This window comes from Podarcis tiliguerta, assembly GCF_965153285.1.
Source record: "Podarcis tiliguerta genome assembly, chromosome: 2".
Lineage (NCBI taxonomy): Eukaryota > Metazoa > Chordata > Lepidosauria > Squamata > Lacertidae > Podarcis > Podarcis tiliguerta.
The window spans coordinates 45,219,245-45,235,010 of record NC_139535.1 but is presented as its reverse complement, the minus strand read 5'-3'; the positions used below and the strand labels follow the sequence as shown (position 1 = coordinate 45,235,010).

The 15,766-nt window shown below is 46.6% G+C and overlaps 1 protein-coding gene and 1 long non-coding RNA gene across 3 annotated transcripts in view; one reads left to right on the top strand and one right to left on the bottom strand.

Moving 5' to 3' along the window:
* Nucleotides 1-42: 42 nt before the first annotated feature.
* On the top strand, nucleotides 43-2,713 carry LOC310668642. The gene is made up of 2 exons (XR_014506745.1): nucleotides 43-434; nucleotides 2,656-2,713. It is a non-coding gene; the product is annotated as an uncharacterized lncRNA (long non-coding RNA).
* Nucleotides 2,714-3,171: 458 nt separating this feature from the next.
* Nucleotides 3,172-15,766, bottom strand: part of PTPDC1 (protein tyrosine phosphatase domain containing 1) — a 38,543-nt gene continuing 25,948 nt past the window's right edge. For both annotated transcript variants that reach the window (XM_083421148.1, XM_083421147.1), the window contains 3 exons: nucleotides 7,981-8,166; nucleotides 6,335-6,445; nucleotides 3,172-3,945 (listed from right to left, as the gene is read on the bottom strand). In XM_083421148.1, the coding sequence (XP_083277274.1) occupies nucleotides 3,829-3,945; nucleotides 6,335-6,445; nucleotides 7,981-8,166 (414 nt within the window). In that variant the 3' untranslated portion in view covers nucleotides 3,172-3,828. The remainder of the gene's footprint in view (nucleotides 3,946-6,334; nucleotides 6,446-7,980; nucleotides 8,167-15,766) is intronic.

Below are 15,766 nucleotides of genomic sequence, written 5' to 3'. Positions count from 1 at the left end.
ATGGCACTGAAGGCCTTTCCAGAGGCATGTCACAGCAGCTCCATAGCAACATAAACTCAACAGTTTCACACTTTTGCAGAAGACCTTTGAGAATTGTGGTCTGTCATTGCCAAACCATGGAAACACAAAATTCTCAGTATTTATGGTCGCATCCAATGCTGTTCCCACTCAAAGTAAAGCTATTGAAATTATGGACAGGACTTAGGTTCATTCGTTCCAATGGGTCTACTCGGAGTAGGACTTCATTGGCTATAACCCTGTTTTCACATTTAATTTATTAACTTAAAAGAACAAGATTGGCTTATATTCATCATGTGGTGTTGACCATTGCTGTGGGCCTGAAACTGACTTTGAAAAGCAGCTTTTGACTGTTGCACTATTGTTTGAAAGTGCCAGCACAGTCTTGACCAAAAGACCAAGTCCCAGAAATGCATGTTCGTGTTTTGCAAGCTCATCCGCAGATCGTACCAAATATATTTCTTTAATAAGGAGTTTTGCCAACTTAAGCTCGGGTTTCAAGTTTCCTAGCTTTTTGCAGTTGTCTGGCTAATGTTTCAATATTTCAGATAGTTGATTCAAATTATCCTCATTCCCATACTGGAGCAAATGCTTGCAAGCTGCTATTATAACAGAATTGTCTCTTCCTGAATCTGTTTTCCAATTCGTGAGTGCAACGGTCAATAACACTGTTATAAGGCCTTCTCACTAAGGTTTATATTCACTACTTCTTTCAAAATTAATAGCATCACTGTTAACAATACTGTCAGAAAACCTCTGTGGGAATTAACAAAGTCGTTCTGATGGTGCTTCATGTTTAGCAGATTCATATGCTTCAACAAAAGTGCTGAAAACAATTATTTCACATTTCTTGCAAATGCCTCCTGATCCATTTAAATGCTGTTTCAATATTCATATTCTTCTGGTGCAGTAGTGATGTTACAAGTTTAATATATTCCCAGGACGTTTAGCATAATTTCAGTAAGAATCACTGTAAAGGACTACAGATCCAATCAAACAATCCAATAGTTTGTTTTTATTTGGCCAAAGTTTTTACAAGGGAAGGATGCACTGATCAATTTGCAGTTTTAAATTCACCTCATTATCTCAGTAAAGCCAGATGAATTTCTTGTTAACATCTTAGTGGTCCATTGTGGGGGTCAGGTGGGATAGCTATGAGGAATTATGAAAAATGAAGCAAGCTATTGTGTCAGCAATGAAAGCATTGCTTTGACTGGGTTTGAGCCATTGACAATAATTTCTGATAGCAATCCCACCTGACTCCCACAGTGCATTCTCTTTCCAAAGCAGCAGTGGGCCTGCTGACAGATGAAGGGTTAGATTCAGTGCTGTTTTTGTCTGGTAAAAGCACTACCACATTGCCTCTGACAGGAGTTGCTGTTCTAGATTTATTTCCTGCTCAAATACAGCCACAACACATGGCTAATGAATATAGTAAATGTGCTATTAGTAGTAGTAGAATGTCATCCAAAATTTACAATTCAGTAACTTCAAAATAATATATATATCAGTCCATAACCAAGTAGTCAATGAAATGAATTGCTGGTGGGGAACACCACGGTGTCTTTCAATGGATGATGTCCAAGACAGTATATCCAGGTTGAATCAACTGTTTCGAAGATGAATCTTCATCAGCAAATAGTTTTCGATAGAATATCCATACAGGTAAATGTAATACTTGTGGATCAGAACTCACTAACCAGCAATTCATTTCATTTTGGATGACATTCTACTACTAATAACAACACATTTACTATATTCATTAGCCATTGCAGGTTATTCTGTATTGCAACACAGGGGTTTGTTTTTGTCACTAGATTTATTTCCAGCAGAGAAACTTACAATTGATGTTTGCTTTGAAGTCCTGATGATGATGATAATAATAATAATAATAGTGGTGGTGGTGAACTGAAGATCTGCATTTCCTCCCAGCCAGGGGAAGATATAACTCAATCTATCTCCTCCCCCCCCCCCCCCCCGGTCTAGCAAGGCATAGAATCACACACCGTAGCCAAGAGTTGAAAAAATACAATTTGCTTATGAGGTAATTGACTGCTTCAGTTAATTGACTTATTCCGACCCACAGCTAGCAGAGACTACTGAATCCCACCTCACCACTAGTGATTGCTCTGGAAGGATATCATAGCAATGGATATCATAGCCATCGGGTCTGTTTGCTATTTCATCAGCCAGATAGGACAGTTGTGTTTGAGCTCGAGTCCCTGATTGGTAAATTTAGATACATAAGAACACACCAGGCCTGATAATATTCTCTCCATTTTAATCTCTGCCTGCTGACCCTTCTCACATGATTTTTCATGGTAAGCAAATTCCACTGCAGCAGCAACACCCCCACCGCCAAGTAAAATAGCATGGAAACACAAGTGGCAGTTTTAAAAGCTTCTCAAAATGATCTCCTTTTTAAAAAAAGATCTATTCATTTCTCCCCACAATATAGTCAAATTACAACTACAAAAAAACCGGAGGTGGATTGAATAAGTAGAATAGAGTCTTCTCTTAAAAGTAATTCTTAGTCCTTACTACCCTCAGTAGCTCCTCCCAGCTCACCTGGGATCTTTCCTTTCTCATCCCAGCTTCTCATACTGGGAAACCAACCTTTTCCTATCTCTTCCCCAGGGTCCTCCATCAACCATCTACCACCCCTCAAACATTGGACTCCAAAGAAAGAAAAAGAGAAACGAAGATGGGAAACAGAAAACGGAATGGGACAATAAAAAGGAGAGGGAGAGAGAGCAAGAGAAAGAAACATTAGAAAAAGATGCAAAAAGAAAACTTTTGATTTTCCATCTGCCGGTTTCATAATTTTTATTTTTTTTAAATATTACTTAAAACTTTTAGTCCATGTTAATATCCATCTTCTGTTAAACAATATTTCTTTTAAGTAAAGGTGTCAGAACTTCTCAAAATCTCAAGCAGCAATCTAACCCTAGGAAGACAGATAAAACTGCCCTTATCTTATTCTGCCTCAACAAGGTCTGAATGAGATGATATTTTGGAATATTCCAGTTTTAAGGCTCTGGATATATTGATTGATTTGATTTGTATGTTCACAACATACAATTTTTTTCTACAGAGTCACGAGCAACACTCACCACCTCCCCAGTCAATAATCTATGTAGGAAATGAAGAGACTTTAAAACAATAACTTTCTTTTTTTATTTATCTTCTGGTCTCCATGACACTATAATACAGGTCTCACATTTCAGTTTTCCCAACAAATGTGAGAATTATAAATTTATATGGTGTTATAAAGTCAAAATTCTCAATTTTCTAAAAAGGATCTATGAGCAATTGATTGCCTATCTTGGAGCTGCACGTCAACGTTTCTATTTCCCCCTACATGTTTGTTTTGGCATTACAGAGGAAAAGCTGTACATTTGTACAACAGTCATTAATAGAAGCCAATGTTTACTCACCACAAAATAAAATGTAATACCATTGTCGTAAACTTCATCTTGTATACTTAGTGTTAATATGCAAACATTTAACGGAATAAACCATTGCGTATCATGGCACTGAAATTATGGCAATAGCTCAGTGTGAAAAAAATAGCTTATTAATGATAAACTTTCTAAAATCAATAAATTAAATACAAAATGCCACAGTACAGACACAAAATGGCAACTCATTAAATATTAACTTATGTACAGAGCCAGATAGAATTAGTTGTGGTTATTTAATAACCAACGTTATTAGTTAACATGAACCAAGGAATACAAAATATAACAATGGATGGTAAAGGAAAGATAGTCTTGGAAAGCTGCAGAAAACTAGCTTAGCATGTAAACATCAAAAGAGGGTTTCTGTTTGGTCTCTGGAGTATTGTCTTTGGTGTTCCAATATCTGTTTAAAAATATTCTTCAGAATGCTGTAAATGTCCAAGCCACCTTCCGAATCAGAACTCACCTGCCGGAAGCAAACTTAAAGTTAATAAAATTATAACACATACATATCAGGCTTTATCGAAATATAGTACTGTCTAATTCAAAACTCAATGGTGTCTACAGAAAATGAAATATAAATCCTACATATAGAATCCTGCATATACAAATTCAGAGTGTCTCATTTTACCTAGTACTAGAATAATATCTGAAGTTTACCACTTGAACTACAATGGCTATTAGATGTAGTTTATAAAATGGAGTAGCAGGAGCTAAATAGAGAACAGCGCTTACAAAATTAGCTGTCCAAATCTATTGTGAACCGCTATGGATGCAGTTTTGTCAAAAAGTAAATTATTACATCTGCGGTTGTCCCCCCCGCCCTGACTGCTCCCATAATAGTGAGTGAGTGAGTGAGTGAGTGAGTGAATAAATAAATAAATAAATAACCTTTATTTTCACTATACCACCTGTGTATAGTGAAATTAAATGAGCCCCCCCACATACACTCAGTCTTGTCCGCGCTCTGTGTGCTTGTCGGAAGTCAATCGCACCACTATTTTTTTCCATTCAGCAGCCCAACAGCCCATGTATAAAAACTGTTCTTTAACCTGTTGGTGCGGCTGACTATAGTTCTGTATCTCCTGCCCGAAGGTAGGAGATTAAAGTGGTGCTGGCCAGGGTGTGAGTCGTCCCTAAGAATTTTCCTCACTCTCCTGAGGCAGCGGTCTCCCGCGATGTCATTTAGCAAACTCCGGGGACAGCCCATGATATCATGTGCTGTGTTCACCACCCTCTGTAGGGACTTCCTGTCCGTGACTGTCAAACCAGCATACCACACTGTAATACAGTATGAAAGGACACCTTCTACTGTGGCCCGGTAATGGGAGATCATCAATTTTTGTTTGACATTGTTCTTTCGCAAGACCCTGAGGAAATGGAGACTCTGTTGGGCCTTCCTAACCGCCTAGGTTATATTGATTTTCCAAGTGAGGTCTTCACTAAGGTAAACTCCCAGGAATTTAAAGGAAGAGACTCTCTCCACACAGCCCCCCCCCCCCCGATATACAACAGGGCTAGTTCCCCTCTCTTCCTCCGAAAGTCCAACACCATCTCCTTTGTCTTGCTGATATTTAATAATAATAATAATAATAATAATAATAATAATAATTTATTTGTACCCCACCTATCTGGCTGGGTTTCCCCAGCCACTCTGGGCGGCTTCCAACAAAGATTAAAAATTAGGTGCAAGGTGTGCTCTAGGCACCATGTGGAGACTTTCTGTACCTCCTCCCTATACATTAATTCATCTCCACCTGTAATTAGACCCATTATGGTGGTATCATCTGCAAACTTAATAATTGCAGTGGATGGATCAGCTGAAATACAGTCATATGTATACAACGAGTACAGGTAGGGACTCAGCACACATCCCTGTGGGGTGCCAGTGCTGAGCTTCAGGGAGGTGGAGGTAACAGGTCCAGTCCTCACTATTTGTGTGCGATCCCTCAGAAAGTCTTTAATCCAATCACAGATGGTAGGGGAAAGGTCCAGGTCCACCAGCTTTTTAATAAGAATGTCCGGAAGGATGGTATTAAAAGCCGAGCTATAATCAGTACAGTGGTACCTCAGGTTAAGTACTTAATTCGCTCTGGAGGTCCGTACTTAACCTGAAACTGTTCTTAACCTGGAGCACCACTTTAACTAATGGGGCCTCCCGCTGCTGCTGTGCCGCCGGAGCACGATTTCTGTTCTCATCCTGAAGCAAAGTTCTTAACCTGAAGCACTATTTCTGGGTTAGCGGAGTCTGTAACCTGAAGTGTATGTAACCTGAAGCATATGTAACCCGAGGTACCACTGTAAAGAGCATTCTGACATAATTCCCCGGTCTCTCCAGATGACTCGCTGCAAGGTGAAAAGCTGTGGCTATGGCATCATCTGTTGACCTATTTCTCCTATAAGCGAACTGGTGTTCATCAAAATCTGGTGGAAAACATGTCCTAAGGTGTTGAAGAACCAATCTCTCAAAGCATAGGGAGACACAGAGCTTCATTTCCCCCCCAAAGCAAGGTTGTAATTGGGAGCAGAGGCCAAGTGGGTAGCTTCTGAAGCAGTCGGAGCTGAATCAGTTTGCTTTCCAAATCGCCAGATCAAAGTCCAAAACAAATCTTGTTTTGTGGTGCCCACCCCTAGCAAGCAAGCAAGCTCCGTGTGGACACTGATTGACACCAGAATTCTATAGCCCTCTGTAGGTGTGCACCCACACATTAATTGGTTCCAGCGTACAGTACATTTGGTTCAGATTCTTTGCATGAAGTGCAATGTTTGAAATAGTTTACAGTCAGGTTAATTATGGTCAGCGTTCTAGGCTAGTCTGTGAGTTACAAAAGATCACAATTTCACATTCCACTTGCCTTTGTAAATGCTTTAATGGCACGATCAAGGAGAAGGTCCTCCACATACATTGGTATGGTCTGCAATTGCACCACGCAGTTCAAAATGCACAGTATAGTGTGATATTTTCCCTGATGGGGAGCAGAAAGACATCGTTAGGTAGGAAATATTTTAAAGACACCAACATGGAGGAGGTACCGACCACAATCCAACAGCATTTGGCATGCTTGAAGCTATACGATTCTATAAAGAGAGAGTGAACTCTTTCCTTCACAATCACCTTTGTGATTTCCACTAGCGAAAGAGCAAACTACACCTGCTGAAATGCCCTCTTCTGCAGAAGCACAAAATGTCCTCTATAAAAGGGTGGAGAATCTATGGCCCTTTGGAGGATGCTGGATTCCAGTTCCTATCAGCCCTAACCAGCATGGCCAATGATCAGAGATGATGGAAACTGTAGTCCAGGAACATCTGCAGAGCCACAGGTGCTCCTCTCCTTTAAGCCTGTTAAAGTCAGTGGCATTTATCAACAGTGTTCACTCATAGCAAATGTAGGCAGGGCTGGATTAACCACAAAGCAAAATAAGCATCTGCTTATCAAGGAAAGGGGGGCACCACAGAAAATTCCCATTGCCAGATTTACCATCTGAACAAAAATAAACATTGTTTATACAAATATAGAAAACTAAACATTATTTTCCATCATACTGTAGGTTCCATTTTATTTTATGGTTTACTGCGGTTTATATTTTGAATTTGATATAAATGGGGGTACCAAAATCTCTGAAGTGCTTAGGGCCTCTAAGGATCTTAATCCAGCCCTGAATATAGGCTACGCAGTAAACTATGTCCACTTGAATTATGTATTCAAATGCAACAAACAAAAAGGTTTCCCATCAAAAATTTACAAATTCTGAGCACTAGCATACATGGAAAAGAACATTTCTCTTAAATACTGCCCCACTAACATTTGCCACCCAGTAGACTGGACAAAAAATAGTTCTTATAAGACCTCTAGATCGGTAGCAAAAAAAGGGTAAGTGATATGAAATACAGCATGCACTTATAGGGCTCTCCCACCTAGCCATTATAAGTTACCAAGAAAAGAAAGTAAAAGCTATTAGTAAAAGGAGAATATGAACATGTTTAAAGGCAGAGAGTGACATGGCATAGGAGGCAAAATGAAGAGTGGACATATTTTCATAGTGGTGTAGACATACACAGGAGGGGGTGAAATGCAAACATTACTCTTAAGGGTCATGCAAAAGATAAATAACCAAGGAACCCACATTGGGATAATATGAAAGAGGGTATGCAGAAATGTGGGGACAGATACAAGTACCATGAAAGAAGAGGCCTTAGTGAATGTACATTTGTTAAGCTGTACTTTTTGTGATAAGGAAAGTGACAGGAAAATACACTGGGAAGTATAGGATAACTATTTATGCAACATTGTATAACCTCTGAACAAACATATTAGAATGAATGCTCAATAAATAGCTGACATCACAAACTCCTGCAAACTATGTGCAAATAAATCATGACGTCTGGAAGCAACCAAAAGCAAGGAGATGTGTATGCCGCATTTGTGTCATCTTATGCAAAATGCTTTGCGAGGTCTTCCTGAAAAGTGGTATATAACTGCCTTAATACATTAAATGCTTACCTTGTCTAACAATTTAAGCGCTTCTTGAGGGTCTACGTTGTTTTTTGCTAACACATCTACATCATTTTTGGTTAGAAGAGGTTCTTTAAGTTGCTCTATCCAGGACCACATCAAACTACTGAGGATAAAAGGATCTGTCTCGCCGCATATCCTATCCCAGGCTCCATTCTGAGAATTCAGTTCTTTCTAAAGATAAAAAAGAAAGAAATCCTTGTCAACTTTCTATAAATAGTCTTTGCTTTAGTAACGTTAGGGTAGAATTCCATAAACACAGACCCCTTTTGGTATAATCACACAGAGGAAGGAAGCAAGGCAATTTTGTCCCATTCCCAAATCCCTGCCTGCCATACATGCATGGGGGATGAAATGTCTGAAGAGCATTTGTTCCATTTGTGATTTAGCACTCTATGTGACCGTGGACTTCAGGGAGGGAGGTTGTTGGGAATGTGACAGGAGCAGCAGAGGCAGACCTGCTCTCTTTCTCCACGCATTTACAATTGTATGGAAAATAATGCCTTCAGGCAGCTTATGTACACTCTCTCCCTCTCTCCCTTTCTCTCTCTCTCTCTCTCTGTGTGTGTGTGTGTGTGTGTGAGAGAGAGAGAGAGAGAGAGAGAGAGAGAGAGAAGATAATGGGGATATGGGGCAGAGAGCATTTGTTGGGGACTGTCAAACTAGTTTCCCCAAAGCCTTTCACTTTCTGGGTCCAGTTTAGAAGCAAACAGATTCAACACGCCTGGATGCATTTGTGGTGCCAGCTCCAGGATCTGGGCCTCCTTCAGCCAATGCATTCTTAGTAGGCTTCCTTGACCTGGATGAGACAAGTCATGCAAGACCAAGGGCACAGTGCCCTTGACCTTCTTGGGTAAAAGATAAAGGTAAAGGACCCCTGACAGTTAAGTCCAGTCGCAAACGACTCTGGGGTTGCGGCGCTCATCTCGCTTTACTGGCTGAGGGAGCCGATGTTTGTCCGCAGTTTTTCTGGGTCATGTGGCCAGCATGACTATGCCGCTTCTGGCGAACCAGAGCAGCGCACGGAAACGCCATTTATCTTCCCGCCGGAGTGGTACCTATTTATCTACTTGCACTTTGATGTGCTTTCTGCTAGGTTGGCAGGCGCTGGGACCGAGCAACAGGAGCTCACCCTGTTGCGGGGATTCGAACCGCCGACCTTCCAATCGGCAAGCCCTAGGCTTAGTGGTTTAGACCACAGCGCCACCTGCGTCCCTACCTTCTTGGGTACCGCATTCAAAGAGCCCACGACTGGCCTTCAAGTCACTACCTCGCTGCTCAGGACAATAGCAAGAGGGGAATGGCTGGGAGGTATGTGTTAAAGCACCTGCTGCTTCAAAAGGAGTCTTTCTTACAAATGCCTTGCTCTGGTTTTAGGATTTAATGTAAGCAGAGAGTTTAGGACCCTGTGTTGACTCATAAGCAGGAGGTTTGCCCTTAGACTGCATTACATTCATACAAAAATCGAAGGGTTTGTCACTGCTTAAAACCTTTTGCACTTGCATGCCCATTTTGGTTTCTGGCTGTGTTTTGGCAAAGAGCTGACTCCCATGTTCCTCAAAATATCTGCTCAAGTATTATGAAGGAGCACCGAAGGGGAGTGTGCACCAGTCTGATGAAGTACTCACTTTGCCGCAACTGAAAGAGGAGCAGTAGTCTTTTTACAGATGCCATAAGTCTGGTTCTAGAGCCCAGCTTTGCACGGTAATTGCATGTGTAGAAGAACACCTGATTGTCCCTAGATTAAGCAAATACAACAAAGCTGGTGGCTATAGCGTCTTACCGCTGATGGGCATGAATTAGGGCTTAGTAAGCACCCCTGAGTATGTTCTCTTTATAGCTTTATATTTTTGATAGCATAAGTGTCAGGGGTTCAGGAGCAGAGTCACAGGAGAGGGAAGAAACGGAGAGCGAGGGGGAGGAGTCGGAAGGAAATGTCAGCGGCGACAGTAGTCCGAGGTCTCTGAGTCTCTCCAGTGACTCGGAGGATTCACAGAAAGGGGCCCCCATGGTCAGGGCAAGGGGGACACCTCGGGAAGAAGGGGCCAGAGGGGACTCAGAGAGTAACAGCTGGAAATCCGGACCAGCTTCCCCCCCAGAGTGCAGTAGGGGGGAGGAGTCCAAGGCATCGGGATCAGGGAGCGCGCAGGCAGAGGGAGAGCGTGAAGCAGGAGTGGCCACACCCTCGTCAGGGAGCGAGGAAACGGTCATCAGGAAAGTTAAACGCGCGCGCGCGCCAAGTTCAAATGTACAGGAGGGCGGCAAGGTGGGCAGCCCGGGTAGGGAGCCAGGTCCTAAAGCACGCCGAAGAGAGGGGGAGGAGTCAGAGGGGTCCAGCTCTGCGTCAGAAGAGTCCAGGAGGGAAGAGACCCCGGGGGGTAGTAAGACCCAGAGGAAGAGAGAGAGAAGGAGGAGGTGGAGTAAGATTAGAGTTTTAAGCTGGTGCACAGGGGGCGGAGATCCAGATAGAGCTTCGCCGGTCTAAAGCTCAGACGTAGAGCTGGGACGCTGAGATTTGTAAATGGAGACTATTCTTCAATAAAGACTTTGATACTGTACTACCGGCTAGCGTTGGTCCTTGGTGAGCTGGGACCCGGAGCCAGCTCTGACAGTAAGCTCTATCTCAATTCTTAAAGTTTTGGCACCAAGAACCTCGCCACGTGAGTTGACGCAGCGAGGGCAGAGGAGGGGTGCTTCAAGAGCTCACAGAACTCAGGCAAGATGACGACGGAAGAGCAGATATCCGCCCTGCAAGAAGCTGTGACACGACTCAGCACGGAGGTAATTGCATCCAGAAAAAGAGAGGAGGAAATGAGTAGCGCCTACCGGGATCTCCAAGTAAGATTGGACGTGATTTCCAAACAGGGGCCACCTGGATCCAAAGCAGAGGGCATTGGATTGGGAAAGAGGGGAGGCAGCCTTGTATCCCATTTTGACGGGAGTTTACAGCAGTACCCCAACTTTAGAGCAGACCTGTTGTTTGCGCTGGATCTGCTTGACAAAGACTTTAGAGATGAAAGAGAGAAAGTGGGGTTTATCCTATCCCATTTGCATGGTGAAGCCAAAACGTGGCTGAGAAATTTATGGAGGGACAATGATCCGGCGCTCCAAGACGCGAAGGCTTTCATTAAAGCTATGGACTCGTGTTTTTTATCAAAGATAGACGTTGATATTGCCAGGAGAGACATACATGGACTTAAGCAAGGCAAAGCCAGCGTGCGTCAGTACCATACGCGTTTCTTCGCACTGGTTCATGCACTGGGATGGGACAAAGCTTCTGCGCCAGTGAGAGATCTCTTTTGGGAGGGCTTGAATACAGAAGTAAAAGCCGAGATTGGAAGGGGGGAGAGGCCAAGGAGCACCCAGGAAGTGGTCCAGAGGGCTCTGGAGATCGGGGTGCATCTGGAGGAACGTCCTTGCAACAGAGAAGAAGGACGTTGGGGAAGGGCACCAGCCAGAGCACCTCCCTTCTATCCCAAAGAAGCAGCGCGTGCGCAGTCCACGCCCTCGCAGGGAGGGGGAGAGGAACCGATGGAGCTCGGAGGTGCCAGGGCTCAGTCAGCTACCAGAGCCCTGACGCCGGGAGCAGTCAAGACGAAGCCTCCTAGAGGGAACAGGAAGTGCTACATCTGCGACAGTGCTCAACACATGGCGAAAGAGTGTCCCCAGAGGCTCCACAAGCACACTGCAGCATCAGCAACAGTGACAGAAGCAACGCAGCAGGGAAACGACAGAGTCTGGCTGGAGGAAGAGGTACTGGGGTCCAGCCAGACAAATCAATGAAACAATCCCCAGGGATTTTGCAGCCCACAGACCCCCTCCCACCCAAACCAGTGGTGCAGCTTACAGCGTCTCTCCAACTGCCCAACGGAAGCACTCTGGAAGTGCCGATCACCATTGACTCCGGCAGCAACGCCGACTTTATAGGACTGGATTTTATTCAGCAGCACAATATACCACTGCTGCCAGCCACACTGCCCCTGAAGGTTGTCACAGTGGATGGCAGGGACTTGCTAGGGGGGCAAGTGGTGCAACAAACGCAACCAATGGTGATGCGGATTGGAAATCACCAAGAGGTCATCAGCTTCAACGTCACCAAACTGTCAGGCACGCCGGTAGTCTTGGGCATGAGTTGGCTGCACAGGCACAGTCCAGCATTGGCGTGGTACCAACGCCAATTGACCTTCGGTTCCTCCTATTGCGCGGAACATTGCATTCTTCGTAGCCAAGAAGAAGGAGGGGAAGACACGCAGCTACAATTGAGCACGCTGCAAGCAGTGCCACGCAAGTACGCAGCGTTTTTGGAGGTTTTCTGCGAGAAGGAAGCAGACAAGCTGCCTCCCCACAGGCCCTATGACTGCCAGATTGACCTCCTGCCAGGGGCGACGCTGCCAGCCGGGAAACTGTATTCCATGTCTGAAGACGAGCTGCAGGAGCTCAAGGAGTTCATAGACCTCAACTTAAAGCGCGGTTTCATCCGGGAGTCGAAAGCAGCAGGGGGCAGTCCTGTATTCTTTGTGAAGAAAAAGGACACGCCCCAAAAAAGACTTGTAGTGGATTTCAGGCTCTTAAATTCAAAGACCAAGCCCACAGCCTTTCCAATGCCCAAAATAGATGACCTGCTGGCAACGGTGAGGAAAGGACGCGTTTTTACAAAGTTGGATCTGAGAGGGGCGTACAACCTGATCCGCATACGGGAGGGGGACGAGTGGAAGACTGCCATGTTCACGCCCCTGGGCACATATGAATATAGAGTTATGCCCTTCGGTTTACAAAATGGCGCCCACTGTTTTCAAGCGTTCATGCATCACGTCCTGGCGGGTCTTCTCTACAAGAAATGCGTCTGCTTCTTGGACGACATCCTGATATTCTCAGAATCTGAGGAGACCCACGAGGGGGACGTCAAGGAGGTTCTGCAGCGACTGCAGGAGCATCGGCTGTACGCAAAGCTGGAGAAGTGCCAGTTCGACAGGAAGGAGGTGGATTTCCTGGGCTACAAGCTGTCGGACAAGGGGCTCGCCATGGACAGCGCCAAGGTTCGCGCGGTGTTGGATTGGAAGAGCCCACGCAATCGGAAGGAGGTCCAGCGGTTTGTGGGGTTCGCCAACTTTTACCGCAAATTCATCAAGGGGTTCGCGATGCAGACAGCGGCCATTACCGACACGCTCAGCTCCAAGAAGAAGAAGTTCATCTGGACGGAGCAAGCGGAGCAGTCCTTCCAGAACCTCAAGCGTCTCTTCTCGTCCGAAGGGCAGCTACTGCATGTGAATCCCAGCAAACCGCTGAGGGTTGAGACGGACGCCTCAGACAGAGCCGTGGGCGCCGTACTGTTGCAGGAGGACCCGCATGGGGACTGGAGACCGTGTGCCTTCTACTCTAGGAAGCTCAGCAAGTCAGAGCAGAACTACACCATCTGGGACAGGGAGTTACTGGCCATTCATGCAGCATTCAAGGCGTGGCGGCACTTCCTCATCGGGGCCAAACACACTGTGCAGGTTCGCACGGATCATAAGAACTTGGAGTACTGGCGCACGGCAAGGTTCCTGAACCAGCGGCACATCAGATGGGCGGAGTTCTTTGCGGATTTCGACTTCAGGATAGAATACATCCCAGGCGACAACAACATCATGGCAGATGCACTGTCCAGAAAGCCGCAATACCTCGAAGAAGCGGCGCCAGCAGCGGCCAAGCACATTTTCGCCCAGAAAGCGTGGGCGTGCGCTTCCGCAACCGTGGACCTGGAAGCGGTCCGTCGAGCACTGCAGGAGGACTCCTTCGCTCTAGCCAAGATGGAGGAGGTGCGCAAGGGCACGGTGAAAAACGACGAGTTCCAAATAAGGGACGGATTGCTCATCCGCAGAGGAGCACTCTATGTACCGGGAGATGAGCTCCGCGCGAAGGTACTGCAGCAGTTGCACGACGCGCCAACCGCCGGGCACTTCGGCAAGGAGAAGACGGCGGAACTCGTTGCCAGAGATTTCTGGTGGCCCAAGATGAGGGGGGAAGTCGCGGAGTACGTCTCGAGGTGCGACACTTGCCAAAGGGCCAAGTCAGTGCACAAACCTCCGGCAGGACTGCTCGAACCGCTGCAGACCCCGAGCGAACCGTGGGAGAGGGTGGCACTGGACTTTGTCACGGATTTACCCAGCTCGAGGGGTAAAACGGCAGTGCTAGTGGTGGTGGACATGTTCACTAAAATGGCCCACTTCATTCCGTGCGCGAAGGTGGCCACGGCAGAACAGACCGCCAAACTGTTCATAGACCACGTCTTCAGGGTGCACGGACTGCCACGGTCTATCTTGTCCGACAGGGGGCGCCAGTTCATTTCGAGCTTCTGGCAGAAGCTGATGGGTTTCCTGAACGTCAAGATCAACCTAGCGTCGGCGAGACACCCGCAGACCAACGGACAAGCGGAGCGCGTCAACGCCATCATGCAGCAGTACCTGAGATGCTATGCAAATCAACAGCCGACGACATGGGTGGACTACCTGCCACTCGCTGAGTTCGCTTACAACAACACGAAGCACGTGTCCACAGGGGTGACGCCGTTCTTCGCCAACAACGGGAGGCATCCCAGAACCTTCCCGGGATTAGAGAAACTGGGGGAGGGGGAGCCACAGGCAGCGGAAGTCTTGGCGGCGGAATTGCAGGAAGTCCACGATCAGCTTAGGAGGCAATTAGAGCTTGCAAAGCACGCATACAAACTGCAGGCTGACAAGCACAGGAGGGTTGGTGAAGACATACAGGTGGGAGACTGGGTGTGGTTAGCGGCCCACGCAGTGCCGACCAGATCTTTAGCTAAGAAGAAACTCGGACATAAGCAGCTAGGACCTTACCTAGTTGAGGCACAGATCAATCCGGTGGCCTTCCGGTTGACACTTCCGGAGGGATCCAGAATGCACCCAGTGTTCCATAGGTCGGTGCTCACGCCCTACAAAGCACCTCACCGATTTCAGGCGCAGGGCACGGCACCAGACCCGTATAGGGAGGCCCCCCCAAGGAGGGAGTCGCCAAGAAGAGAACCCATCAACCAGGTCACAGAGATTTTGGACTCGAGATGGGGGGAGGAGGGAGTAGAATATTTTCTCGCAAGGGAAGGTACCCCGGCCAGCGCCAACAGTTGGGTGCCGGACTATGCCCTGGACGAGCCTCTCCTCAAAGAGGAGTTTCATGCCTTGTTCCCACACAGGCCCATGCCAGCCGAGTATTTCGACGACTGGCTTTTCACACCCACGCTTTCTACCAGCACGTTCCAGGGATTCACATCGGACGAAGAACCAGCATTAGAAACACGTTCACCGGAGGGCTCGCCCTCGGGGTTTGCCTCAGACCGCTCGTTTTGGTGGGACAATCGAGGAGAGGAGAGGTGGCTGAGGGGCCCTTGGCAGGGAACGGACCCAGAGGGGAACGAGGGTGAGAGGGACATGGACGTGATGGGGGAGGACGTTGGGTTCGAGCATGGCGGCACGGAGATGGAAGCAGAGGAGAACGAGGTCGGCGAAGACATGGAGGACGAGCCGGATTTCTCTAACTGGATGCACGCCACGGGGGACGAACTGTATCCACCATTCACCCCCACAACGACGGAGCACCCAGCACCCCCGCCGGAGGAAGGGGAGGGGGGAAGGGGGGGCTTCGAGGGGGGGATGGATGTCAGGGGTTCAGGAGCAGAGTCACAGGAGAGGGAAGAAACGGAGAGCGAGGGGGAGGAGTCGGAAGGAAATGTCAGCGGCGACAGTAGTCCGAGGTCTCTGAGTCTCTCCAGTGACTCGGA